Source organism: Contarinia nasturtii, unplaced genomic scaffold, assembly GCF_009176525.2.
Source record: "Contarinia nasturtii isolate CC-2019 unplaced genomic scaffold, AAFC_CNas_1.1 Cnas_scaffold_928, whole genome shotgun sequence".
In the NCBI taxonomy this organism is placed as follows: Eukaryota; Metazoa; Arthropoda; class Insecta; order Diptera; family Cecidomyiidae; genus Contarinia; species Contarinia nasturtii.
Window position 1 is genome coordinate 2,006,037 of NW_022198275.1, and position 24,903 is coordinate 2,030,939.

The 24,903-nt window shown below is 34.3% G+C and overlaps 8 protein-coding genes across 9 annotated transcripts in view; 5 read left to right on the forward strand and 3 right to left on the reverse strand.

Moving 5' to 3' along the window:
- Positions 1-53: 53 nt before the first annotated feature.
- On the forward strand, positions 54-2,341 carry LOC116342729. The gene is made up of 4 exons (XM_031770447.1): positions 54-963; positions 1,044-1,225; positions 1,320-1,713; positions 1,786-2,341. The coding sequence occupies exons 1-4, from the start codon at positions 236-238 to the stop codon at positions 1,922-1,924; spliced, it is 1,443 nt and encodes a 480-aa protein (XP_031626307.1). The 5' UTR covers positions 54-235; the 3' UTR covers positions 1,925-2,341.
- Positions 2,342-2,620: 279 nt separating this feature from the next.
- LOC116342830 (ubiquitin carboxyl-terminal hydrolase 7-like) lies at positions 2,621-6,904 on the forward strand. Of its 2 annotated transcripts, none has more exons than XM_031770591.1 (6): positions 2,621-3,730; positions 3,805-4,013; positions 4,111-5,282; positions 5,359-6,076; positions 6,156-6,534; positions 6,622-6,904. In XM_031770591.1, exons 1-6 carry the CDS (start codon positions 2,727-2,729, stop codon positions 6,872-6,874), a joined length of 3,735 nt encoding a protein of 1,244 aa, XP_031626451.1. In that variant the 5' UTR covers positions 2,621-2,726; the 3' UTR covers positions 6,875-6,904. The 2 variants fall into 2 exon arrangements, with proteins under 2 accessions (XP_031626451.1, XP_031626452.1); XM_031770592.1 differs by having other exon boundaries at positions 6,156-6,508; positions 6,622-6,768.
- A 540-nt stretch (positions 6,905-7,444) lies between these two features.
- On the forward strand, positions 7,445-13,554 carry LOC116342829 (chromatin-remodeling ATPase INO80). The gene is made up of 15 exons (XM_031770589.1): positions 7,445-7,544; positions 7,651-7,913; positions 7,994-8,187; positions 8,255-8,863; positions 8,940-9,381; positions 9,471-9,490; positions 9,564-10,101; positions 10,161-10,569; positions 10,640-10,985; positions 11,058-11,341; positions 11,416-11,677; positions 12,103-12,429; positions 12,495-12,597; positions 12,686-12,783; positions 12,856-13,554. The coding sequence occupies exons 2-15, from the start codon at positions 7,673-7,675 to the stop codon at positions 13,402-13,404; spliced, it is 4,422 nt and encodes a 1,473-aa protein (XP_031626449.1). The 5' UTR covers positions 7,445-7,544; positions 7,651-7,672; the 3' UTR covers positions 13,405-13,554.
- A 286-nt stretch (positions 13,555-13,840) lies between these two features.
- LOC116342931 lies at positions 13,841-16,356 on the forward strand. Its single transcript, XM_031770753.1, has 9 exons — positions 13,841-13,965; positions 14,038-14,283; positions 14,360-14,551; positions 14,607-14,811; positions 14,876-15,196; positions 15,274-15,405; positions 15,497-15,820; positions 15,895-16,024; positions 16,103-16,356. The coding sequence occupies exons 1-9, from the start codon at positions 13,954-13,956 to the stop codon at positions 16,170-16,172; spliced, it is 1,632 nt and encodes a 543-aa protein (XP_031626613.1). The 5' UTR covers positions 13,841-13,953; the 3' UTR covers positions 16,173-16,356.
- A 487-nt stretch (positions 16,357-16,843) lies between these two features.
- Positions 16,844-20,391, forward strand: LOC116342825 (uncharacterized protein PFB0765w-like). Its single transcript, XM_031770586.1, has 6 exons — positions 16,844-17,246; positions 17,933-18,024; positions 18,124-18,207; positions 18,344-19,434; positions 19,504-19,590; positions 20,192-20,391. The coding sequence occupies exons 1-5, from the start codon at positions 17,021-17,023 to the stop codon at positions 19,532-19,534; spliced, it is 1,524 nt and encodes a 507-aa protein (XP_031626446.1). The 5' UTR covers positions 16,844-17,020; the 3' UTR covers positions 19,535-19,590; positions 20,192-20,391.
- A 179-nt stretch (positions 20,392-20,570) lies between these two features.
- LOC116342939 (telomere zinc finger-associated protein-like) lies at positions 20,571-22,273 on the reverse strand. The gene is made up of 3 exons (XM_031770762.1): positions 22,173-22,273; positions 21,867-22,092; positions 20,571-21,765 (listed from the first exon to the last, which is right to left on the reverse strand). The coding sequence occupies exons 2-3, from the start codon at positions 22,026-22,028 to the stop codon at positions 21,295-21,297; spliced, it is 633 nt and encodes a 210-aa protein (XP_031626622.1). The 5' UTR covers positions 22,029-22,092; positions 22,173-22,273; the 3' UTR covers positions 20,571-21,294.
- Positions 22,274-22,476: 203 nt separating this feature from the next.
- Positions 22,477-24,021, reverse strand: LOC116342947 (zinc finger protein 891-like). The gene is made up of 3 exons (XM_031770775.1): positions 23,907-24,021; positions 23,606-23,783; positions 22,477-23,454 (listed from the first exon to the last, which is right to left on the reverse strand). Exons 1-3 carry the CDS (start codon positions 23,987-23,989, stop codon positions 22,735-22,737), a joined length of 981 nt encoding a protein of 326 aa, XP_031626635.1. The 5' UTR covers positions 23,990-24,021; the 3' UTR covers positions 22,477-22,734.
- Positions 24,022-24,252: 231 nt separating this feature from the next.
- The window catches only part of LOC116342741 (elongation factor-like GTPase 1), a 56,707-nt gene continuing 56,056 nt past the window's right edge, over positions 24,253-24,903 (reverse strand). The window contains exons 8-9 of the mRNA XM_031770461.1: positions 24,616-24,800; positions 24,253-24,483 (exon numbers count right to left, since the gene is read on the reverse strand). Coding sequence (XP_031626321.1) covers positions 24,295-24,483; positions 24,616-24,800 — 374 coding nt within the window. The 3' untranslated portion in view covers positions 24,253-24,294. The remainder of the gene's footprint in view (positions 24,484-24,615; positions 24,801-24,903) is intronic.

Below are 24,903 nucleotides of genomic sequence, written 5' to 3' on the forward strand. Positions count from 1 at the left end.
CAATTGCGTTGAACACCACCTTAACGGCTTCGGCACAATAAGGAATGCGCTGCACTTTTGTACCTTACTTAATCACAGACTCACAATCGTATCACACGTGTTTTATATTTGTATCACTGTTTTGTCTTTGATTTTTTTTCTACATCATTTTATCGTCATATATTTAGAACAAAACGAAAACAATCTTATTGTTAAAAAAATATATATTTGTAAGTACAAAAAAAGGAACAAGAAAATGCGTCATCACAATTTGGAATTAGATATGATTTTGCGTGGCATTGTAATGACACGTGGTGAGGAGGGTGCAACAATTTGTGAAATGCGAGCCGACTATTTTAAAATCGTTGGTGAAAAATGGCCATTGTATCGCATGAAAACAGATAAAATCGTTCAATATCTCATGGAAATCGATGGCTTAATGATGGAAAAACAAGAGTCCGGCTTATGCATTTGGTGGATCGATGACATTGGAAGCAGCATGAATTCACGTGAATTTGATTCCAACAACAATGTCATTGTAATTGAAGACTCAACGGTTGCAAATACAACAAACTCACATGCAGCAATGACAAACAATAACAGCTACGCTATTCCGGCAGCGCAACGACGAATGGCAAACTCATCATTTGTGAGCGAAACACATGCTCAACACGTTTCAGCAACATCGTCCGATTTATTGCACATTGAACCCATTGAGAATGGGAATGACAAGAATCGTAAACGAAATTTATCACAAGATCGAAATAACAATGATAATAACAAGCGACCAAGATTGTTACCCGAAAACGGTTTGCTCCTCAACGAACAGAATCTTCATATTCATAATCGTAACAATGGACCAAATTTAATAGATAAGAAGATAACATCAACCGAAATTGAAAATTCCATTTCGATACACGACGATGCCGATGGCAACGATTATGTCGCACCGATTAAAGAAACCGCAAACAAACAACTACAACAGTGAGTAGACTTTTCTCTAGGTCGACATTTTCTTTATATATAAAATTCAGAATGGTTGATCTTGTTCCGTTTGATTGTAGAGAGTTTTCGAAACAATGCCGAATCAACGGAAAGCCCGATTTTAATCAAATGGAATCGATTATGTCAAATCTGACAATTGGCGAAAATGTATTTCCACCAGTCATCGGCGTGATTGGAGACGATTTCATGCGTTCGATGCTCGGATACGAGTTACATGGTTTTGATTTTGTCGATAATAATGGTTAGTTTTAATTTACAGTTTTACACAAATAACTCTTTGACATAGAAAATCGATCACAAACGAATATGATTTTTATTTTCAAATGATTTTACAGAAAAGAAATTGAGCTATTGCTTCTCTGGTCAAACAGTGGGAGAAGCGTATAGTTTGGTTTTGGATAAGCAGTACAATTTTCGAGCCAAATATCAGTATATAATCGTCAATGTGGGTGCAATTGACATCCTTCTTGAACGAAATATCATCACTATTATGGCAGAATATGCACGCTTGATCAAAGCGATTACTACAATTGGTCTGGATGTAATCATCACTACTGTGCCAAACATTCGAATAAACACCGGCAAACCAAACTACAAAGTCATTTACCAGACGCTATTGTTGTTCAATCAATTCTTGATGGACACCTACAGTCAAGGATATTTATTCATCGATTTGCATTTACAATTAACAAAAGCCAACGATAAACTTCCTGTACTCTATTATCATAAGTGAGTTTATCGAACATTTATCTCTGAAATTCAACTAATTTCAATTAAACAAATTAATTGGTGTCATTGCAGTCAACCGAAGACGATTACCAAAGGCAAGCAAAAACTAGAACTATGGTGCTGGACCGCTCTAGGCCGAAAGAAAATTCTTAACACAATCGATCAATTCATCGAAACATTACCACGGGAAGTGATCCACAGCTCGATCTAAATTCAATAGAGAAGTCCCATTTTCAGCGTTGAAAGGCCAACAAAATGGCAAAATTACAAAAAATTTAACATTTGGCGAAATAATTTCACAAATTTTCAACTTATTTTATGTATTACTTACCATTACTTTACACCATATTGTGACACTGATGAAAAATGTAGGTCTGTGATTTAGTTTATTTATTTCTTCAATTAATTAAGGGAAAATTGCATAGAAATATTGTTTTTATATATCTTAGTATGTGTAAATGGAAGCGATTCAATGTAGATCAAAAGTTAATTATACCTTGAAGGCTCAATTTTACACTTAATACGTTTACAATTCCGTAAAATTGAACATTTGACGTATGATCGTATTTAAAATTGATGTACATCGAATCAAATAGCATGCTCGTATTGTATGGAAAAATTGTTATAATAAAATTCCAAATTGATATCCAAACATAAACAAATTTAGATCGGAAAGAAGAGAGAAAAATGAGTGCCTCTGTGCACCACTATGGTGTTTTTATTTCTGACACAAAATGGTTTTTGCATGGTGACATAACGGCACATGTTTACATTCAAAATGAACAGAACGTATAAAAAGCAATGCAAATGACCACAATGAAATTGGTTAGTGTTTATGCATTTGTCAAATATTTTGACATTAGCGCCAAAATCTTGATGCGTCAATCGTCATTCTCATACACTGGCACAACAGTCGAGATCACAGCGCGAACAATAACAGTTGGATGTAGTCAAATTCATAAGAATACGGTCTTTAAGAGAAATTTGTGTATAAGTTTTGTACGGCCTTCAAAATGGGCGATAGTTCTGAACAAGCCTCACAATTTGCGCTGAAAACAAGCGATGATACAGTATTATTTGTCTCGGCACATATTCCATCGAATTTCGAAAAAAAAGTTCGGCTCAATTGTTGTATTATAAATGTTGATAAATTTGAGACTGGTGAAGAATTAACCTCAAAAACATTTTTCGTGCAAAGTTTACCATTTTACATTCGAGTCACACGAGAAAAACGGAACATCAGCAAACGATTGCAAAAACAATCACCGTTGTCATTTCATTTGCACGTAGGTAAAGATATTAAACGATGGTCAAGCCAATTTCAGATTAAAGTGGAATCAAAGGCAGAAAATACCATTCGATTCCAATGGGTCCATGAATGTGAATTAAATAATCGCAGTACTAAGATATCGTACAGCATCGAATGGGATAAAGTATCTGAATTGAAAAAACTCACTTGCACCATTGATATATCGGCCACTCTTCCGAATGAAGGATACGCATGGCCGTCATACGCGGCCACCGGTTACAGTGGATTGATGAATGAAGGTGCAACATGCTATATAAATTCATTGCTACAATCATTGTATCATACGAACGAATTTCGTCGCATCGTCTATGGTTTGGAAATTGAACCGGAATTGGCAAGTGATTCATTCGCATTTTGGTTGAAATACATATTTTATACGATGCAATTGGGTGAATTATCGGAAATTCGTACGACGAATATGATCAAGTGCTTCGATTGGGAAGAAATGACTACCACAGCACAACAAGATGTTCACGAATTTTTACGCCGATTAATAGATAACCTAGAGCAAATTGTTGAAGGTACCCCATTTGGAGAACGGTTAACAAAGCTATTCGTTGGTGAATTAGAAACAATAACAACATGCGAAACCGTCGGTTTCGTGAAGAAGAAGAAAGAAACATTTTGGGATCTTCAACTTTCGATTGATGAGGATGATGATCTCTATGGGGCATTCCAAACATACTTACAAACATTGATTCTATCTGAGTAAGTTTCAATGTCATTTTATACCATTCGGCTTCGTTTGAATTTATATTGATTGGAAATGATTTCATTTCCAGCTATGAACATGAACATGGCAAAGATGAAGCAAAGCAGGAGTTTCGATTCATAAAATTGCCACCGGTTTTACACGTTCAATTAAAACGCTTCCAATATAATATGAAAACAAATACCATCAGCAAAAACAACAAACCATTCAAATTCTATTCAACACTAGATTTGAGCCAGTATTGCACAGATGCCATATACACGCTACATTCAGTTTTGGGTAAGTCAAGATTTTGAATAAATTTGTTTCTTTTTTTTTATTTTCTCTAGAAAATATTCAGTTCGTTAGAAAAAAATATTATTTCTCATTTTTACAGTGCATTCAGGAAAGGTTGATTCGGGCCATTATGTGGCTTACATATCGCCCAAGTTAAATGGCGAATGGTTTGAATTCAACGATCAAGTTGTATGCAAGTGTTCAATAAGTGATGCAATCAGATTTAACTACGGCAGTTCTACATGCAGCAAAAACGCATACATTCTGGTCTACATCAAAGATTCATGCAAGTCACAAATCATGAGCGATGTGTCGATTCAAGATGTGATGTGCAGTGATTTAATTAATGCTGAAACAGCAAAGGAATTACTCGAACTGACAATAAAAAAGCAGTGGATCGAAGTAATCGTATACACGCCAGAACGTTTACAAATGAACGACACATTGAAAGCTGGTGAAAGTATAATGGATAAACGATTTGGTTTGAAATTTTTGATTGATAAACAAAAATCATATAGTTCATTTTTGGACATTCTTGGCCGTGCATTTAAAATACAGAACGTGGAAAAGAATTTGGTGGTGTGGGCATTGAATAGTCAAAAAAGCGCAATGCACATATTAGACAACGACAACTTAATAGATAGCGAAGAGGAAGTTAACAAAATATTCAAAAAGGGTTGTCAATTGTTTGTTGAAATATGTTCAGCGGAGCAGCATTTGAATGCATTTGATAAAACGAAGGACGCATTGATTTTCATCAAACAATACGATGGTGATAATTTAACATTTGTCGGTCATTCGTATTTTTCGCTCGAACAAACGGTGCGAGACATTCAAATTCACATTCGGGAGATGATACAATACGATGGCAATGACAAAGATATTGCTATTATTGGAGACATGGGCGTTGACGAAAAGTACAAATGTCGAAAGCTCCACACGGAACAGTTAATTAGTAAAATCGTTTCAAAGAATAAGGACACACATTCAGGAACCGTTACGTTTGAGCTGTTGAGTGAACAACATCCAACCGAAAAATATTTGAGCGCATTCAATTCATCGAACGTCTCAACGTCCCAATCAAATGAGGTGAAAAAACCGCTACTCGTGCATAGGTCCAGAAAATTACCATCAAATGTAGCATCAACACAAATTGAAAATGGCATTCGTGTACACGTACATTCCGATATCGATCATGCAGAACTTTTTAGTCAAGAATTCGACGACACCACTTCATTACTTAACATCGTTGAATACATTGCCGATTTGACTGTAAGTTGTAATTTTTTATAATATTTTTTGTTTTGAAAAAATTAGTAGTTTTTTGATGAAAAAAAAATTATTTCAGGAAAAAACATGCGAGTGCATTCAATTATTGGATGTCGATAACAATGTGATCGAATGCAATTTCTGGCAAACAAATATTGAAAGTTTTTACCGCCAAAGAAATATTCAGCAAACGTTTACACGTTTAAGAAAACAGAAAGGTATCGTCTTTTCGTACAGAATTATTGACCAAGACACATCAGAAATTTATGAGACTGACGTTGAGATGTCATATAACAAAACACCACTTCCCCATGAACCAATGGATTTTGAACATCAATCTGATTTCTATGATGCTTCACCAGAGCATTCGATAGTGATCAAGGATACGAGAGTGATGTTCAAAAATTGCAAAAATTCATGTGATAGAATAGCAATTGAATGCAATCGTACCGATCTAATGCAGCACATTATTGACAGCTTCATCACACAAATAAAAGGCAATTTAAATGAATTTGAATTTTTTCGAGAAGATGGTGAATTGTTTCAGATACCAACGGACGGAGAAACAGTCGAACTTTTCTTGGCTGATGAAGACTTCATCGATATTCTTTTCGAACATCGGTCTGCGCGGAACAGCTTGTTTCCATTAAGTCCACCAGAAACCAACGATATACTTGTATTGAATTCAAATATCGACTTTTCGTTCAAAGACACAGATAAACTATCGCTTGCCCTTGATTTTATTACCGATGCCCTGGAATTGGATAAATCCAACGCACACTTCTTCAATATAAATGGTAAGATTGACATAGCCATGATAAAGATAGCATTTTTTAATTGCTACACAAAATCAAACCATTTTCTTTGTATTTACAGACGTTGAAATTGCTGGCGATTTAATGAACGCAACCGTGTCAGAGTTTTTGATGGAAAATGAAGCAAAAATTAAGTATCGAATATTTGGTGAACATTCGATTACGTTGCCGTTGGTCAATATACACGGTAGAAAGATAGATGAGCTACAATTTACGTTTGACGAATCAACGACGGTTGATGAACTATGCCATACACACCGCGTCATAAAACAAAGAGTAGTACAAATAAAAGATGGTTACATTATTGGCATTGTATCGCCGGACACTAAAGTCATCGATCTAAATTGCAGCCACTATGAATACAGATTGGATCAGTATCAACGAGGACTTTTAATAAGTTCCGAATCCTATTATGTATGTGTTCGATTTGTTGGAGACAGGTAAAACAAGGAAATTACAAATAATTACTATAGAGACAATAATTAATATTTAATTACTTTTCAACACTTGTTTTTATTAATTTATAGTGCAAAGGATCGAAAATGCATTCCAATATTAGTTGAATTGAACGAAGGGGATACATTGGAAACATTACAGCTGCGATTGGTACCTATTTTGAACCTAACACCTATCCTTTATTCCTCAATTCATTTGGAACCGGAAAAGGAGTGGAGCTGCAAACCAACAGATGCAAAAAGCAATGAAATCATTCTCATAAAACCCAACGATCCAAACGTCATTCCGAAAATTGATTGCGCGTTAGATATAATACGCAAGTGATAAATTGTGTTTGTCACCGGAATTTTAGGCCAAAATTGCCTTTTTCTATTTCAATATTAATTTAGCTCTTAAGAACATTTATTTTCTGATATTATTATCATTATTATTATTATTTTGCGATCTCGTCCATACACTAAAAAAACATAAAAATATCTCAGTTAAAATTAAAAGTGAAAAAAGAAATTAAATGAATAATAAACTAAAATAGTTGCTGGCATAAAATATCCCATCAATACAAACATTTGATGTAAAAATAAGCATTTGAATGTACCACGAACTGTGATGTATATTCCGTTAAGCGATTGCAGCGCCACATTGACATTTCCAGTGTTGTGCGTGTGTTGGCGTCGCATTTTCCAGTCGGAATACTATGATTCGGCTGTCAAATTAACGCGGAACACACTCAACGAGTGAATGTGTCAACAAATTTACAATGGCATAACAAAAAAATTTTTTATATAGATTTCGTGTGAATATTATATTGAATTGTAGCCATGTTATATAGAAAAATGTAAACTGGAATGGCAACGAAATAATCCATTCAATTCAATAAAAATAAACGATTCAAATACTAATTCGAGTATACAGTGTAAACATTATTTCTGTTGATTACATTTGCATAGCAAAAAAAAAACACATCAAGATTTCAGTGACGCATATTTTTTTTGGTAATCACATTTATATGAATCTATTAAAAATGTTTTATATATATATGAAAAAAATCGTGACATTTCATTTATGTGTTTCGATTTTCGGTTATTTTACAATGTGACTAGTATCTAGATCCTGAATACGAAAATGAATGATTCAACGATGCCGAACGCAATAAATTTCAACTTAAATCATGGACAACCAGTGGCCAAACCACTGTACATTCAACGGCTTGAGGCAAGCCTTAATATCGATCCATTTATGTCATATGCACAAGAAATTCTCTCGCAACCATTATCAAGTAGCGAAGAATCGGATTCCGATGTTAATACTGATATTTTGGCACCAGATGAGAAAATTATGAATGGCATTGTCACATCAAAATGTGGTACGTATAATGAGGCTGTCTGTATGTTTTAATTGGTTTTTGGTCAAATTTCACTGATGTGATTTGTGTGTATGTTTCAGATCGACAGAATGATAAATTACAAATATACAATCTATCACAAATTGGATCGGATCGCAAGTGGCTACAGGACATATTGTTGAGTGACACAGAAACCGAGCCAGAACCATCCGATGAAGATGAATACATTCGAGATATGCTAAAAGAGCATGTGAAAGAAAAGAAAATTCGATCGAAATACTATCAAAATCCACATGTAATTATGATTGATTCTGTACATTTGTTTACATCATCATCAAGTAATTTATTTTTTCTTCCATCAGAACTCACAATTTGGCTACTATGGTGCCAGTATTCTATCAAATGTTGATATGTACAGTGAGCATCAGCATAAAATTGTTGGCGTTACAAAGCAAAAGAAAGTGAAACTCACAAAAACGGGCAAATTTCGAAAATCGAAGAAAAAGCGTGGCGTAAAAACGGACAATGAAAATTTGGAACCAGGTGAAATTGTTTGGGATGATGATATGTCATTGACAAAAGATGATTCAAACGATAATCGTGATTCGAAAGGCAATGGCATGGCCATGACAAGAAAACAACGAAAGAAAAATGCATTGAGTAAAACACCCGAAGCAATTGCGGCACGTCGTCGAAAATTGTGGATTTTAATGGCGAAAAAAGAGTTGGGCAAAGTGCAACGGGCCAAAGTAAATAATCATAAAGAAATTGTAAGCAGTTGCAAGCGTATATCGACATTGTGCATGAAAACGTTCCGTCAGAAGGCCATGCAATCGCAGAAAAATATGAAAGAAACGATATGGAGAGCGAAGAGATTAACCAGAGAAATGCAAGGCTATTGGAAACGGTACGATCGGGTCGAACGCGAAACAAAACGACGCATGGAAAAAGAGGCAGAAGAACAACGAAAGGTAAATCTTATAGTAAAATCACATTTTTTTATTTTTCAAGCTAAATCTTAAATATTGGCATTGTTTAATTGTACAGATGGATATTGAGCTTATTGAAGCAAAACGACAACAACGCAAATTGAATTTTTTGATCACACAAACGGAGCTGTATGCACATTTCATGTCAAAAAAACTGGGAAAGGGTACAGAAGAAGAGCAATTGCGCATTTTAAATCAATTGGATGAAGAAGTAAATCCCAGATTGGCAGCACTCGACGATTATAACAGCGATAAAATGAAACAAATGGCACAGAGACAAGCTAAAGAAGCATTCAACACGGAACGTGAACGAACGAAAAAATTCGATACGTTGAGTAAACAAGATCCATTGTCACCTTTGCAACTCCATACGGACGGTAGTATAGAAGAATTGCCACAGCCATCAATATTTCAGGGTAATCTAAAGGGATATCAAATCAAGGGAATGACATGGCTTGCAAATCTCTATGATCAAGGCATTAGCGGCATTTTAGCAGATGGTTTGTATTCTCTTTTTCTTCATCCATTATATTCTTAAAATTTATTGATTCAAAAATTGTTATTTCGATTTTTTGTTGTTTGGTTTCAGAAATGGGTTTGGGAAAGACTGTAAGTGAACATTAAAAACTCTTAAACCGCGCGTAAGATATATGTATCAATAATTTTCCGTTCATTTTAATAGGTTCAATCGATTGCATTCCTGTGTCACATAGCCGAGCATTATGGTGTGTGGGGACCATTCTTAATTATATCACCGGCATCCACGTTGCACAATTGGCAACAAGAGATGCAACGTTTCGTACCTGATTTTAATGTCGTACCATATTGGGGTTCGCCAAACGAACGAAAGATATTGCGTCAATTTTGGGAACAAAAAGATTTGCATACAAAAGAAGCAAGTTTTCACGTTGTTATCACTAGCTATCAACTCATTGTGTCCGATTACAAGTATTTCAATCGCATCAAATGGCAATATATGATACTGGACGAGGCACAGGCCATCAAAAGTTCATCGTCCGTACGATGGAAATTGTTGCTTGGATTCAATTGTAGGAATCGTTTATTGTTGAGCGGTACACCCATTCAAAATAGTATGGCCGAATTGTGGGCATTACTGCATTTTATAATGCCAACATTATTCGATTCACACGATGAGTTCAATGAATGGTTTTCCAAGGATATCGAAAGTCACGCAGAAAATAAAACTGGCATTGATGAGAGTAAGTGCTTACCGTAAAAATTAATCGAATTTAAAATTGAACTTTTTGATTTTTCTCAGAGCAAATATCGCGATTACATATGATTTTAAAACCGTTCATGTTGCGCCGTATCAAAAAAGATGTCGAGAATGAATTGTCGGATAAAATCGAGATCATGGTCTATTGTCCGCTAACAATGCGTCAAAATTTATTGTACATGGCATTGAAGAAGAAAATACGCATCGAAGATTTACTTCAATACACCGATCGTGGTGCAGAGCATGGTGTCGATAAGAATTTCACATCAAATTTGATGAATCTTGTGATGCAATTTCGAAAGGTTTGCAATCATCCGGATTTATTCGAACGACGCGATGCAAAGAGTCCATTTATCATGAAATGCGTTGATTATCCAATTGCGCGGCTTGTTTATGAAAATAGCACACTACAACAAATAATTCCAAGCAAAGAGCATTTATTTTATAATCGGTGAGAATTGCTTTCAAATTGATGCATATAAAATTGTAAGGAAAATTGTTCATCTCCGTTTATCATTTAGATTCAACATATTCAAAGCGGAGAATGTACAGCGCTCACTATTTCCAAAAGATTCATCTGATCGAAATGTTGAGTATAAAAATGTTATCGATCTGAATTTAGAGAGCAGTTTTTCGTTTAGTCGTTTTTGTAATTGGAGCCCACAAGAGTTGGACGATACACATTCGAAGGGAACATTTTATGCTCTTCTCAAACAAAAATGGATCAATGAAACACTGAAACGGATACAATATGCACAAACGTGGGAGAAATCAATCCCTTCTAGACATTTACTTTTAACCGCTTCCGTTAAATTGGCGATATTATCATTAATCGAATCGGAACACAGTCTGATCTTTACGCGTTGGGTATGACAATCATCATATTTATTTTTCACTCAAACACTTATTCTTATTCTGAATATCAAATTCATTCGATAGGTATCCGAGCATCCATTTTTCACATTCAGCGAACAAATTATATACTCGATGGCCGAATCAATTGAGCATCGAATCATTCGGAGTAAAATAAATCAGACAGTTAAATCGGAACCGCTCATTCAAGAAATAACCGAAAAAGTATCGAAGAGAGAGGATTGTAATTTATTGCCTGAACATCATTATATACCACGACCGCCAAGACACTTAAGGTGTGAACCAACTTCATTGCCTGCTTTTATCACTGGTTTGGCGCCCAAAGTTCAAAGCACTCGACGAAAATACTAGTAAGTTTTCAAAGAAATTCATTTCATTTTACACGAATTTCGCAAATAATACAAAAAACATTGTTTCAATGCAGTGTTGACAGCAGAGCAGCATCATGGCATCGAATCAGAAATGAAAGCTGCGAATGTACAGAAGCTGCCGAATTGTTGAAAATTAGTTTCGACGAGTGTCGACCGTCAATCGGATGGTCAAACATTCAAATACCCGATAAACAAGCGCTCATCACAGATTCGGGCAAACTTTCTTATTTGGATGGTTTGCTGAAACGTCTGAAAACACAAAATCATCGCGTACTAATCTACTCACAAATGACAAGAGTTATTGATTTATTGGAGGTAAACGTCATTCGAAAATTGGTCATATTTCAAGCAAAATAATGGTTGATCCAACCGGCTAAGCCTATGAAGAGAGAAAATGCGAATTCCCCTCATCTGTGCCATCTTGTATTCCATAGTTGAACTCCCATTAGTTACAATGAATTGAATCGAAAAAGAGAAAAAAAACAACAACAGTAACATGGCTACATAGATCTGTTGACCAGTGAGATACGTATAAGAATGGAATGAAAGAATGAAGAAAGCGTATATGTGTATGTATGCATCAGCATGCATAGATGTACAGCTCTGTATGGCCGTGCTATTGTTGTTGTTTTTTCTCTTTTTCATTTCAATGAAATCTCATATACGCCAACCCCGCTTGGGTTGAGCTGAAAAATAAAAACAAAAATAATATCAAATCTGTTTAATTGGATACATTATAGGAGTATATGTGGCATCGAAAACATCGTTATATGCGATTAGATGGTTCGAGTAAGATATCGGCTCGTCGCGATATGGTTGCCGATTTTCAAAAACGTGATGATATTTTTGTCTTTCTTCTGTCAACTCGAGCCGGTGGTCTAGGAATTAATTTGACCGCTGCCGACACAGTCATCTTTTACGATTCCGATTGGAATCCAACCGTCGATCAACAGGCCATGGATCGTGCACATCGACTTGGTCAGACAAAGCAAGTAACAGTGTATCGATTGATTTGCAAAGGAACGATTGAAGAACGTATTTTACAGAGAGCCAGAGAAAAGAGTGAAGTAAGTTGAAGGAAATATAAATATTGTCTTGCGTACAACGATTAATGTATAAATATTCCGTTTAGATTCAACGAATGGTCATAAGTGGTGGAAATTTCAAACCAGATACGCTTAAGCCAAAAGAAGTTGTATCACTTCTTCTCGACGACGAGGAAATTGAACAGAAATGTATGTATTAAATTCGTTTTTCTTTGATTCTTCTTGACGTTTTGATTTGATGAAATTCAATTTACGACTTAATCACATTTTTGTACAGATCGTCAACGAAATGAAGAAAAGCGGAGATTAGCCCAAGAGGAGAATACACGATTGGAAGCAGAAAAAGAACGTAAACGGAAGGCAATTTCGATAAAAGTAAGTTAATGTGTAGTACCTTTACGGTAAAAAAAAAATTAAATTAACCATTTTTTGAATTCATTAACGCAGGTCGACGATCAAATTAAAAAGTTCCGTTCGGACAAATCATTTGGAGAGTCATCGTTTACGGATTTCAGTGAGAAAAGTAGTCCGGCCGAATCGCTACTCGAACAACCGGTTAATTATGAGTCGAGCAGTGAAACGGTTGTTGTTGATTGTGATAGTTTATCGAATTCGAGCTCTCAAACATTTTTGGTTGATGATTTGGCGAATCGATATCGTAAACCGCCGCCAACTCGAGGTGCAAAACGAGGACGACCACGTGGTTCAAGGCGTGGAAATCGTGGCGGTTTAAGCAGAGATGCTATTGTTGATGTTACTATACCGGCGGTGAACAGTGCTGAAATCACAGAACAACCGTATGATTCGCCTGTCAATCCAAATGTGAATAAAGTACGAAGAGGACCAGGTCGGCCACGCTTAAAACCGAACGGTCCAAGCAATCAGGGAACACGTGGCTCAACACCCAAATATCGAAAGCCAATGACGCCATTAGTGGTGCCACTCGGTTCTTCTCCAGCACCAACTCCAACGGCAATGAGTCCTGAGCGTTTATAGCGTAGGGCCATTTTAGCATCTAATAGAAATAAGCCATTTTAAATTAAGTTAATATAAAAGGTTAATTAATTGTATAAATTTCATGACATACAAATCGCTTAGAAACATTTAAGAGAAAACATTAAAGGTACATTAATCGTAAAAAAAACTAATTGTCTATTGTAATATGGATTCATGAAAAAATTGACAATTCATCCAATATAAATTCCGCTTCTTTTTTCTATCGTAACGCTGTAGAGTTTTTTTTTGCTCAGTGTAAATGGTAATAAAAATTTCGCTATTGTCAAAAGTATATTTCATAAGAATTCGTTTGTTTATTTTGTTTCGGTCGAAACATCAAACATCGACAGAAAGAGAGAGATACTGTTATGTTGCAAACACTGGAGCAGCGGTCAATCCGAATAATGCTATACATTTAGATTGTGTCACATGCGTCAACACCGACTTGCTGTCTGAAAAAATTGACAGAGGCATCTTATACCGCCACACAACGTGATTACATTTCATCGGTGACAGTTCAATATTTTCGGAAGTGAGCAAAAACACAACATGGACCAAACGGTAATATTTTTCTTCAATTTTAGCATACAATTCCAATTATTTACCCAAATTCATGTAAATATATATTCATAGAGTTCATTGAGTTTCGAAGTGAGCATATTTTTACGCAATTTACGTGCGTACGCCAATCAAACGAATCTTCAAATCGACAGAAAAACAAGTGGAATGCTTTCGGATACACTGAAATGTGTTGGTGATTTGCTGGCAAATTCTACCGTGGTTAATTCGGCGCATGGTTCGAATGAAATGGATTTTTTGTTCGATTTGGATGAACGATGCTTCGAATTACGACGAAATATCGTGTGCCGATTGTGTATTGTAAGCATATGACATATAACGCATTTTATTTTCTTTGTCAAAATATGAAATTGACAGAAAATTGATACTCTACCAGGAAACACTGCCGATAACAAAAGAAGATTTCGAAGCACACACGCGCAAAGTGTCCCATGTTTTATTAACCCGAGACAATTATATGCCACCAATTCAACATCAGTCCGAAGTCCAGACAATCCCAACAAGTTCAGCGCAGGTAACACTGTCACCACCAGCAAATGAAATATGGAAGCCAGAAATTGGCCGAATGGTAAGTGTAATCGGATCGAGAGAGACATTCGCCATTTTGACAATAATATTTTTAGGCTTTCCAAGACAAAAGCAAGAATATATACGGCGGACGGCAAATTATTGGTCCAGGCAAAGATTGTTCCAATCAATCAATGGCTGACATGAAAATTTCAAAAATGGACTCCGCTGGTCCATCAGAAGTACAAAGACGTCATGAATTCGTTCAACAGACAATGGAAAAATATGACCAAACGAAGGAAGAACAACGAAAGAAGGAAGGTAAGATGAATCATTATGAATTCAAATCGTCACATAATTATTAAAACACTCATCATCAATTAAGAATCCACTGGATTTTTACTGGACGAGGGATGGCGTGGAGTGCGTGTACTTGAGTCATCGGCAAGTGACAGTTTCGATGATTTCAATTACGATTCATTGCATTTGATTGAAGTCAATGGATTGCCATGGTCAGCAACACGCAAGGAAATCAACAATTTTTTCGTAAACGTAAATTTTCTCAATGGATTAAATGGAATTCATTTCATTACGCACCAAATAAGTGCAAAGGGTGGCCGTGCATTGATCCAATTATCTAGTATGCGTGACTTGCAAACGGCATATACGTTCAACTCAACGCAATTCGATGGTTATTATATCGAGGGTTAGTATATAACTGTCAAAAAAAGACTTCATTTCAGTAACTAAGTCAAATTTAATTGTTTGTGTCCATTTTTTTAGTGAAACCAGGAAACAATGAATTCTTCAGAGATTTGGTTAGAAAGCAACTCATTCCATCAAAAGACAAGATTGTATTTATTGATGGTCTCCCAGCGAAATACAAAGAAGAAGATGTTCGAAAGCTCTTCCCTGGTAAACAAATACTATATTTGTTCTTGTATTCTTTTTAATCGATCTATTTGAAATTGATAACTATTTAATACAAAAAATTACCTTTATTTAGGTTTGGGCGTTGGTCGACTTCATTTGACCAATGAGCCGGGTCCATCAGGCAAATTTGGTGCCTTTGTGAAATTCCAGAATATCGACGATATTGAATGTGCGGTCAAACGTAATGACAATAAGAATAACATTCGCGTTTATCGCAGTACAAATGAACGGATGATTAAATGCTTCAAAAATGGATGCAAATATCCATCAGATCAATCGTCATTAATACAGCATTCAAACGGAAGCAGCGCAAAATCTATTCAAACGTGCGAATATCTACGGATTATTGGTCTTCCAATTTTATTCAATAAGGAGGCCGTTTTGAATATGTTCCCTGGTAAATATGCACTTGAAATGGAAATATATTGGAGATCATATGAATTCATATTATTTTTTGAATAATTTTTTCAGGGCTGGAAATTGACCGTGACGATGGTATTCAAATACAACGCGATAAAAAAAATCGTACAGCGCTGGTTGAATTCAAAAATCCATCCGAAATTGACATGGCATTGACTATAAACCCGTCAGAATTCGGACCGTAAGTAGAACAAAAAACGATCCCAAATCATTAATTTTAAATAACCGGTTATTTTTTCTTCTCGGTGATAAAAAAAAGGTACGTAAAAATTGAGAAGGCAAAAAAAGACGATTTTGATATGATGAAAGAGGAAAACCGATTTGTTTAATATCAACATCGGACGTATATTCGAATGAATTTTTGAAAAACGTTTTTGTATGAAAACAAAATTGTTGAATAGTCGACGAATACATTGAAATATCTTAAAAATAACCAAACTGACATATTTTTGAAGAGAAAATAATTATAGACGGACAGACACGAAAAACGCTGCTGAAACATTGAATTTCATTAAACTAATTTGTATTCAATCTTCAATAAATCGTATTTTTTTATTATTCTGACTATTCAAAATACATTGAATCTGTTATTTTATTTGTCAAGCAAAATTTCTTTGTTCAAAGGCAAACTGTCTTTTTCGAAAGATAAACAAACGAAGTAATTCAATATTTTACACCAAGACGTCGGTCGGGTTATGCTGTGAAAGCGAAAAACGTTGTTCATTTTATTTTATCGTTCTGTAGCCTTCTTTAGCTTCATTCTGTTAAGAACACCAAACGATCAGCGTGTTTATGATTTTATTGACTCTCTTTCGATATGCATTCGTTATAGTATGTGAGCAGTGTTTGTTTCACAAAATAAATGTGCGTATCGAATTGTATTGGTATACATTTCAAGAGTGCATGTGTAGACATCAGCGCATGTGTTGTAGTGTGTGGAATTTCGTTTCATACAGACGGAGAAAACGTTCAGTGTGCTTTCAGTATTGTTTGAACTGTCAAAATATACAGTCTAAAATTCTTCGCTGTGAAAAAAATCGTACAATGATTTCCAAAGCAGTTGAAAACAAATAATCTGCAACGGAATGCATTAAACAAGAAAAGTGCTGAACACAGTGTTAAATAAAAACATATTTTCTAAGAATTTACACCATTTGTGCCAATAGACGTTTCAAAGATGCAGGAAGAAAAAATAACATTATTTTTGCATCGAAAGAACGGAATTAAGAAAGTGAAGATCCGACCGACGCAAAAATTAAAAAAAATGATGGACTTTTATTCAAACGAGACACTAATACCACTTGAAAAGCTCTATTTTTTTTATAATGGACGTGAATTGAGTGCAAGTGATACACCCGAAGCCATGAATATATCCAACAATGATCAAATCGAAGTGAAAATCGGTAAATGTGATTTTTTTTATATATGTTATTGTTGTTTCTTTCTTTTAAAGTGCCAATGAGTAATTAAGTACAAGTACGTACACATTTCGATTGTGTTATAATAAATATTGAGAACTCCAACATAAACAATATTTCTTTCCCTCTACTTTAGTATCTTAATTAATTAGTTTGCTACTCTCGCATCGGGGGGAATACTGTTATTGCGTGCATTCACTCACTCCTAAACGCAAATAAAAATATTCCTAAACGCAAACAAAAGTATTGCTTAATATAATTTATTGTTTTATTAAAAGCATGCGAAGCACATATATGTCAATGGTATAATGTGTTTATAGGGTATACAAGGCAGATTGTCCATTCTACTTTTGGATAAAAAACGCACATTTTTCACCAAAATGGTAGATTTTTTCTTGTCTTCCATTTTTTTGGCCGGCTTGAACACAGCAATTGCGCCAGAAAAAAATCGGTCTTGGCACATATATATTTTTTCAGTTAAATGTGTAATCGAATTGTGGTGCACCCTGTATAAAAAGGAGTCGCCATTAGTGTTTAGTTTGACACATCGAAATCACCCAGTTATTTAAACTATGAAGTCACTTTCGTTTAGTATTTTGGACTTTTTTCAAAAGTTATTTTTATTTAACGAAGCACATTTTTAATTGACAAATATTTTCCATTTACAAAAGATACAAAGAACGTATTTGAGACCCCAACTGAACCAAGTCAAAGTGACAACCAAACTGATACGACCGAATCAGTTACATTCACGGAAACTTCAGTAAGTATCGTTAAGATTCTTCTCAAAGTTTACGTCATATAAAAAAGTGAATTTTATATAGCAGCTGTTCTATTTATATAATGTCATACTTTTATATAGAATCGTCCAGAACAGATGGAGCAACAACTATGTGATGTTGCTTCAGAGACATCGATTAACACAATGGAACAAACGCAAACATTGGTAAATATTCCTCTTTTTTTTCAATTTAAATGACTTCAGCAGTAAATGGGGCACCGAAGCAGCACTTGTTGTACAAGAGTGACCGAATATTGTATAAAATCCGTACATTTTACATCATTTCTATTTATTTGAATAGGATGATGCGATAGCTTCAACATCAACCGAAAAACGGAAAAATGAAAATGATGATTCCGATAGCCCACCAACGAAAGTCCGTAAAACGTATCCGATGTCACCAACAAAACAAAATTTGGCCATAATTGCAAAATATGAAAATGTAAATTGGCTCGAATGTTTCCGTGATATTTTAAAAGATGATTCAAGTTCAGTTTTATTGAATAACGAAGAATATCAACGTAAATTGGAGATGGAAAATGAAGAGCTGAAAACGGCAATTGAAATGTTAAAAAGTAATCATAAAAAGGAAGTTCAACAGCTAAAAGAGTCTTATGAAATTGAGAGTGTACTTAATTTGGATGAAGTGAAAGTCAGAACCGACAAAATAATAACTAATCTCCAAGAGCGCTGTGATACATACGAGAATGACAAAAAAGAATTGGAAAGAGAGATCGACCATTTGAAAAAGTCTTCAAAAGAAGGTGAAGATAATTTTACCGAACTGAAAATTGAAAACAACCAATTGACCAGTCAATTGCAGGCCGCAGTCTACCATACGATTCCGAATCAATCCAGAGAAATTGAAAACTTACGAAATGAATACAACCAGAGAGTAAAGGAATACTGTTGCGAAGTTGCGCGATTGACTCAAATAGTAAACACCCAACGTAAGGAAAAAGAACTCACACAACAGCTTGAACAAAACAAAATCAAGTATATGGATTCGTTAAAAATCCAAGAGGAACAAACGCATATCATAAGTCGATTGCGCAGTGAAAATGAAATTTGGAAATCGCGCACAAACAACTTAAAAGAAGAAAATGGTCAATTGAAAACTGAATTAGGCTTAATTCAATCAAAATACCGTCAGGATAAAGAAAATATGAACGGGTTGGTTGAAGATATGAGAGAAAGTGTTGTGGACCGAATAATGGGCCCTTATAAACGCGAATTAGAAACAACAGATTTTTTAAACCAAGCGAATGACGAAGTTACGATGGCAGAAAAAACAGATAATAAAGGACGAAAATGTGTACAGTGCCAGAATTCGCAACCCTCACAAAAATTAACGTTGTTATATTGCGGTAACAATTGCAAACTAAGATATTTGTAAGTATTAAAAAAAAAACCAACTTAAAATTGATTTTTATTGCTTTTTTCGTTTTTCTTGTGCAACAGTAAGGATCAGTATGATAAGGGTCAGCAGTGAGACTTTAATCATACTTACATTTAGGTAGAAAACTCAAATGCATAGAGTGCACACATGTAAGCTATTAAATTCTTTTTTTTTTCGTTTTTACACATTGACATTTATTGCATATCTTTTGCCCATAAATGGCAAGGGCACCAAAGCTTATTTTTAACTACAATCTTCTTATATTAGCAAAGAATCTATTTCCTTTCTCTCATTCACTGTTAAATGCAGAGTTTCACCCAGAGCTGCTACCATCCACAGCATAAACATATATCTTGCTGAGAATGCGTCATCCTAATAATACGCAGCGTTTACACATCACAGGGAACAACAATACATGTACTGTTCTCTCAACCGAACGCTAAGAGAATCTAGAAGAGAACAATACGAGTCATTCACTCTGTGCTGTGTAAATTCATCGAACCATGTGCATAGCTTGATGCGGCGAATAACGCATTCTCAGTAAAATATTTTGTTATGCTATGAATGGCAGCAGCGCTGAAGGAAACTCTGGTTAAATGTGAGTGCAATCTAATATTGGTGCAATCGTTGTTTTTGGGCACCAACGTTGAAAATAACAAAATAACAGAACATCGGCGTCAGTGCTCTTCATATATTAGTTAAATAATACCTAACTTATAATTCTATCTATTGTTCTCTATTTGAACATAGGAAAAGGTGATGCAATGCGTACAAAGAAGACAAACAAACAATAAGACTGTCTTTCTTCACTTCAACATTTGTAGCACAAGCGAAAAAGCCGTTAAAGTATTTAATACCAGCAAAACCAAAAATTCAAAAAAAGATATTTTTTATATCTGTAATTTTAATATAAATTTTAATTGGTTGAAAAAGCAACTAAATCAAAAATGGTAGCCAATTTTTAGCATTTAAAAAAAAAACACCATAACAATTGTTCAATTTATGAGAAAAAATATTTGTTAAGTTTATCATTTATTTTTGTACTTCATAGAATATGTGTTTTTATATCGCATAAAAGAAAAAAAAACTAAATAAAAGAAATAAAAGAAAATCCATTTTATAATTCATATTTTTTTTTTAAATTTTATTCATTGTTACTTGGTAAAAAATGGCAATTTTGTCTATGTTTTTCCATGAATAACCATCGTGCATATGGCCTAGCGCAATGCGGACATTTAAATTTCGATTTCTTGTTGTGAGTTTTTACATGATGAACAAGTTTACTGCGCTGTAAGAAGATTTCAGAGCAATGCAAACACTTAAACTCATCGGAACCAATGTGCTGTTGTCTATGGTCTTCGGCATACGACTTGGATATGGTAGAATAATTGCATAAGTCACAATTGAAAAGTTTTCTCTTCATTTTACAGCTCAGCATGTGTTCATCGGCAAGATTTTTTTGTGAAAATCTTAGGTCACATATTGTGCATGAAAACTGTAGTTCGATTGTGTGTTTCGTTTTCAAATGAATATCGAGAAAATCCTTTCGAGCATAACCTTTTTTACAGTATTGACAATTGAATGTAAACTGACCCGTATGTTGTGGCATGTGTCGCCTCAAACTTGACCTATACGTGAATGTTGTTTTACATAAATGACATTCATATTTTCGTTGAAGTGAACAATTTGATTCGTGTTCTTTTGCTCCACCGATTGTTTCAAATTTTCGTTCACAAAACGAACATTTCAATAAAATTTCATTTGGATGATATTTCATATGAAAGTTAAGCATTCGTTTACTTGTAAATTTTTTGGCACAACACTTGCAATTGAATGGAGTTTCACCGGTGTGCTTACGAAAATGAACCAAAAAACGTTGCCATGATGGATGCAAAAAAACTATAGCCACACAAATAACACTCATAGCGACGGATCTTACAATCAGATTCATGGTTCTTCGTTTGTTCCACATCAATGAATCGCATTGTACACACTCGACATTTAAATTTGAGCACTTTTGAATGACAACGGTGTGTATGTGTGATTAAACTTAATTGTGTGATAAACTTCTCACAGCAGTATTCACATTGAATGTATTTTGCTTTTGGATTGACTTGGTTTTTCTTCGATTTTGTCTTGGTGCCGGCGGTTTTACGCGATCTTTTTGTTTGTTTTGTTTTATTTTGCGATTGTGATAAACACACATTTACTTCAGCCAATTGTGAGTTGTCTGCCAACACTGACTCTTCTATTTTAATTTCTGTATTGATTATCGAATCCTTTTCATACTCAAACAAAGTATGTTCTTTGACTACATTTTGCTCCTGGGGGGTGAATCAGAAAAGAAAAATGGAAATATATAATCGAATGAATGTATAGCAATTTCCTTTGTAATGGAATAAGTCATTTTTTTATGTGATTATACCTCATTTTGTTCCCATGGCACACTTTGATAAACTACGTAGTCGGCATAGTCATATTTTTCTTCTTTTACCATTGCATCAACTGACGGAGTCGATAAATCGTTGAATGACTCTTCGAATCCATCATAATTCTCCTCTTTAATGCAAATATCGAGATCTTCCATGATTTATTGCATTGGAATTAACTCTATTGCGTTTTTATTTTCCACGTGGTCCAAATATGCTCAACTTAAATTCAACGAGAAAAAGAATATTACCTATTTGTTCGTTTAATTCTTTACTTACTAAATCTATTCGAAATAACTTACCTTAAAATAATTTTACCCAGGCAAACCGATTTAACTTTAATATTTTCGTTAAAAAAGAGCATGCACAAAATTTCCCATTTGTTTACAATATTTTTTTGACAACCAATTTGAGCTTGGCATTGTCACAATCTGTCCCAAAGCATTCTATCTATCTGTCAACTTACCATAGATCCAAAGTACTTTCTCAAAAAAACAATTTTTTTCTATTGAATGAAATTGATTGAAAATACCTTGTTATTAAATTTTATTTAAAAAAATTATATTTATTTTATTTTCTTACATTCAACCATTTATTTCGGATAGACCGTTTTTACTTTTACTCTGTACAAAATGAAAATATAATCCTTATTTAATGTCTATTTCCGAAAAATATTTGAGAATAAGATATGATTGAACCGGATGCATTAAAATACTTTTCTTTTCATTGTATCACTCTGCATGTGTTTATCAGTACGAATTTACAAAAAAGTCACACACTGTACAGGAAATAGTTCCATTGTTTTGTCTTTAAATGAAAGTTCTTGCGAACGTTCTTTTTTCCGGTATTCGAAATCGAAAGTAGTCATATCATGCGTGTATGTTGTTGCATGTGACGTCTCAAACTCCATGTATACTTAAAGGTGACTTTACATAAATAACATTCCACATTATTTTGACGCGAACAATTCCTTTCGTGTTCTCTTGCCTTGAAAATTGTTTTAAATTTTCTTTCACAAAAAAAGCAATGCGTTGATGTTTTATATGGATGATTTTTTTTCAAATGTGATTTCAAGACTCGTAAAATTGAAAAATATTTAGCACAACATTCAACGAAACTGAAACCACATACATAGCACTCATATCGACGGATCTTACAATTTGACTCGTGTTTATGCTTTTGTTTGGCAGTATGGAATCGCAGTGTGCATATTCGACATTGAAATTGAAGTTCTTCTGAATGGCGACGATGGAAATGTGCAATCAAAGCAAATTGTGAATTTAACCGCTTAGAACAGTATACGCATTGAACATATTCTATTTCTGGACGAACAGGGGTTTTATTTTTTCTTTTCGCCGTTGGTTTTGGTTTCGGTTTCGGTGCGTTCGATACTTTCTCCGTTTTCTTCTTTTGTATGGATGTTGTTTTCTTTTGTTTTTGTTTTTGTTTTTGGCGCGAACTCACTTTATGTGAATTACCTTCTATTACTGGCTCTTCAATTTTAATTTCCGTATTAATTATCGTATTCTCATCGTACTCGAATAAAGTATGGTTCTGTTTTACAAAATTCACGATATTTTGTTCCTGAGAGTGAATCGAAAAAGGAAAATTGAAATAATGGAAATTAATCAACATGTAAGGGAACAGAATGAAAAAATAATCGAAAGAATGGATAGCAATTCCTCTAGTAATATCATCTAGTAATAGTATTTTTTTAGTGGTATAATCATTACACCTTATTTTGTTCCCATGGCACACTTTGATAAATTACGTTGTCACCGAAGTCGCATTTTTCTTCTTTTACCATTGACGCTGCCGCTGGAATGGATAAATTGCTGAATGGGTCTTCCATTCCATCACATTTCTCCACTTTAATGCAAATGTTATGATTTAGTTGGCTCTCCATAATCAGACTGGAAATGAATTTTCCTTTGAATATTACGTTTATTATTTAACATGATTTTAATATGGACATAACCCAAACAATCTTCATTTTATTTCAATAAGGAATAATGGTCGTTTTTATGAATACTTACAAATCCACTTGAAATTGCCAATGGGTTTTTTTCAAACCGATAAAATTGTGAAATTTTTCTTTGAAAATTATAATAGAGAACATTTAGCACACAAGAGTCGTAATTTGTTTACAATATTTCTCTGACAACTGACGTAATCATTGTCACAATTGTCCCAAAGTATTTAACTGTGTGCCAACTTACCATCTGTCAATTTGAATTTAAAGTACAACACAAAAAGTGCGGCATTTTCAATTTCAACAGTTAAAGTCGTTCATTTTTATTTCGTAAGTTTTATATAAATGGAGAAAATGAAAAATATTTTTTTTTTGTTTATTTTTTTAATTTATATTAAAATAAAATCTGCACAACAACTCGAAAAAATTCAAACTAAAAATGAAAAGCAGCGTTATTTATTCTTTGAGAGTGTTCGTTGTTTTTCTGCATTTTCAACGACATGCTCTTCGACAAATAGTCCTTTTCGTTTGCGCACCGAGTCCATGTAAAGTTTGGCCAGGTTCTGTGAATCGGATTTTTCGCCAAAATGTAAATATTCCTCTTCCGTTGATGGTATCCAATAGGGATCAATATCGATGGTCTGTATTGAAGAGAGGAAGTGATACAATTTTTTTTGAATAATATTTTTTTTTGTAATTAATGAAAATGGTCGATAAAATGAAAATAATTATTAGTTGGCACAATATAATGTATAAATTATTGAAAGACTTACTTCCCAATGGCTAAACATGAGCTGTGGATATGCAAGACCAGATGTCTGTTTACGTATTTCCTGTGAAAAATTATAGGATTCAATGACAGGGAGAATGGCCTTTATAATAAACGTGCCACTTCCTTGCATCAAATCAGCTGATAGAATTTTTCCATTTCGTTTTCCAATCACCGCATACATTTTACCTAATTGATGAGAGAATAAAAACGAACAATTAGTCTTACTCGTTTGAAAATGATGAATGTTCAATAAGAACAATTGAAATTAAAAAAAAAAACAATCCATTGG

What these genes read in the sequence shown, in the direction of transcription:
- LOC116342729 (XM_031770447.1), top strand. Translation starts at nt 236, where the DNA reads ATGCGTCATCACAATTTGGAATTAGATATGATTTTGCGTGGCATTGTA. An exon ending in GCAAACAAACAACTACAACA is followed by an intron (nt 964 to 1,043) that starts GTGAGTAGACTT and finishes GTTTGATTGTAG; the next exon opens with AGAGTTTTCGAAACAATGCC. An exon ending in TGATTTTGTCGATAATAATG is followed by an intron (nt 1,226 to 1,319) that starts GTTAGTTTTAAT and finishes ATGATTTTACAG; the next exon opens with AAAAGAAATTGAGCTATTGC.
- LOC116342830 (XM_031770591.1), top strand. Translation starts at nt 2,727, where the DNA reads ATGGGCGATAGTTCTGAACAAGCCTCACAATTTGCGCTGAAAACAAGC. An exon ending in CACGCTACATTCAGTTTTGG is followed by an intron (nt 4,014 to 4,110) that starts GTAAGTCAAGAT and finishes TCATTTTTACAG; the next exon opens with TGCATTCAGGAAAGGTTGAT. An exon ending in ACACTTCTTCAATATAAATG is followed by an intron (nt 6,077 to 6,155) that starts GTAAGATTGACA and finishes TTGTATTTACAG; the next exon opens with ACGTTGAAATTGCTGGCGAT.
- LOC116342829 (XM_031770589.1), top strand. Translation starts at nt 7,673, where the DNA reads ATGAATGATTCAACGATGCCGAACGCAATAAATTTCAACTTAAATCAT. An exon ending in AAATGGGTTTGGGAAAGACT is followed by an intron (nt 9,491 to 9,563) that starts GTAAGTGAACAT and finishes TCATTTTAATAG; the next exon opens with GTTCAATCGATTGCATTCCT. An exon ending in GAGCATTTATTTTATAATCG is followed by an intron (nt 10,570 to 10,639) that starts GTGAGAATTGCT and finishes TTTATCATTTAG; the next exon opens with ATTCAACATATTCAAAGCGG.
- LOC116342931 (XM_031770753.1), top strand. An exon ending in AGAACAACGAAAGAAGGAAG is followed by an intron (nt 14,812 to 14,875) that starts GTAAGATGAATC and finishes TCATCAATTAAG; the next exon opens with AATCCACTGGATTTTTACTG. An exon ending in CGATGGTTATTATATCGAGG is followed by an intron (nt 15,197 to 15,273) that starts GTTAGTATATAA and finishes CCATTTTTTTAG; the next exon opens with TGAAACCAGGAAACAATGAA.
- LOC116342825 (XM_031770586.1), top strand. Translation starts at nt 17,021, where the DNA reads ATGCAGGAAGAAAAAATAACATTATTTTTGCATCGAAAGAACGGAATT. An exon ending in TCAAATCGAAGTGAAAATCG is followed by an intron (nt 17,247 to 17,932) that starts GTAAATGTGATT and finishes CATTTACAAAAG; the next exon opens with ATACAAAGAACGTATTTGAG. An exon ending in TTACATTCACGGAAACTTCA is followed by an intron (nt 18,025 to 18,123) that starts GTAAGTATCGTT and finishes ACTTTTATATAG; the next exon opens with AATCGTCCAGAACAGATGGA.
- LOC116342939 (XM_031770762.1), bottom strand. Translation starts at nt 22,028, where the DNA reads ATGGAAGATCTCGATATTTGCATTAAAGAGGAGAATTATGATGGATTC. An exon ending in TGCCATGGGAACAAAATGAG is followed by an intron (nt 21,766 to 21,866) that starts GTATAATCACAT and finishes TTCACCCCCCAG; the next exon opens with GAGCAAAATGTAGTCAAAGA.
- LOC116342947 (XM_031770775.1), bottom strand. Translation starts at nt 23,989, where the DNA reads ATGTTCTCTATTATAATTTTCAAAGAAAAATTTCACAATTTTATCGGT. An exon ending in TGGCAATTTCAAGTGGATTT is followed by an intron (nt 23,784 to 23,906) that starts GTAAGTATTCAT and finishes ATTCATTTCCAG; the next exon opens with TCTGATTATGGAGAGCCAAC. An exon ending in TGCCATGGGAACAAAATAAG is followed by an intron (nt 23,455 to 23,605) that starts GTGTAATGATTA and finishes ATTCACTCTCAG; the next exon opens with GAACAAAATATCGTGAATTT.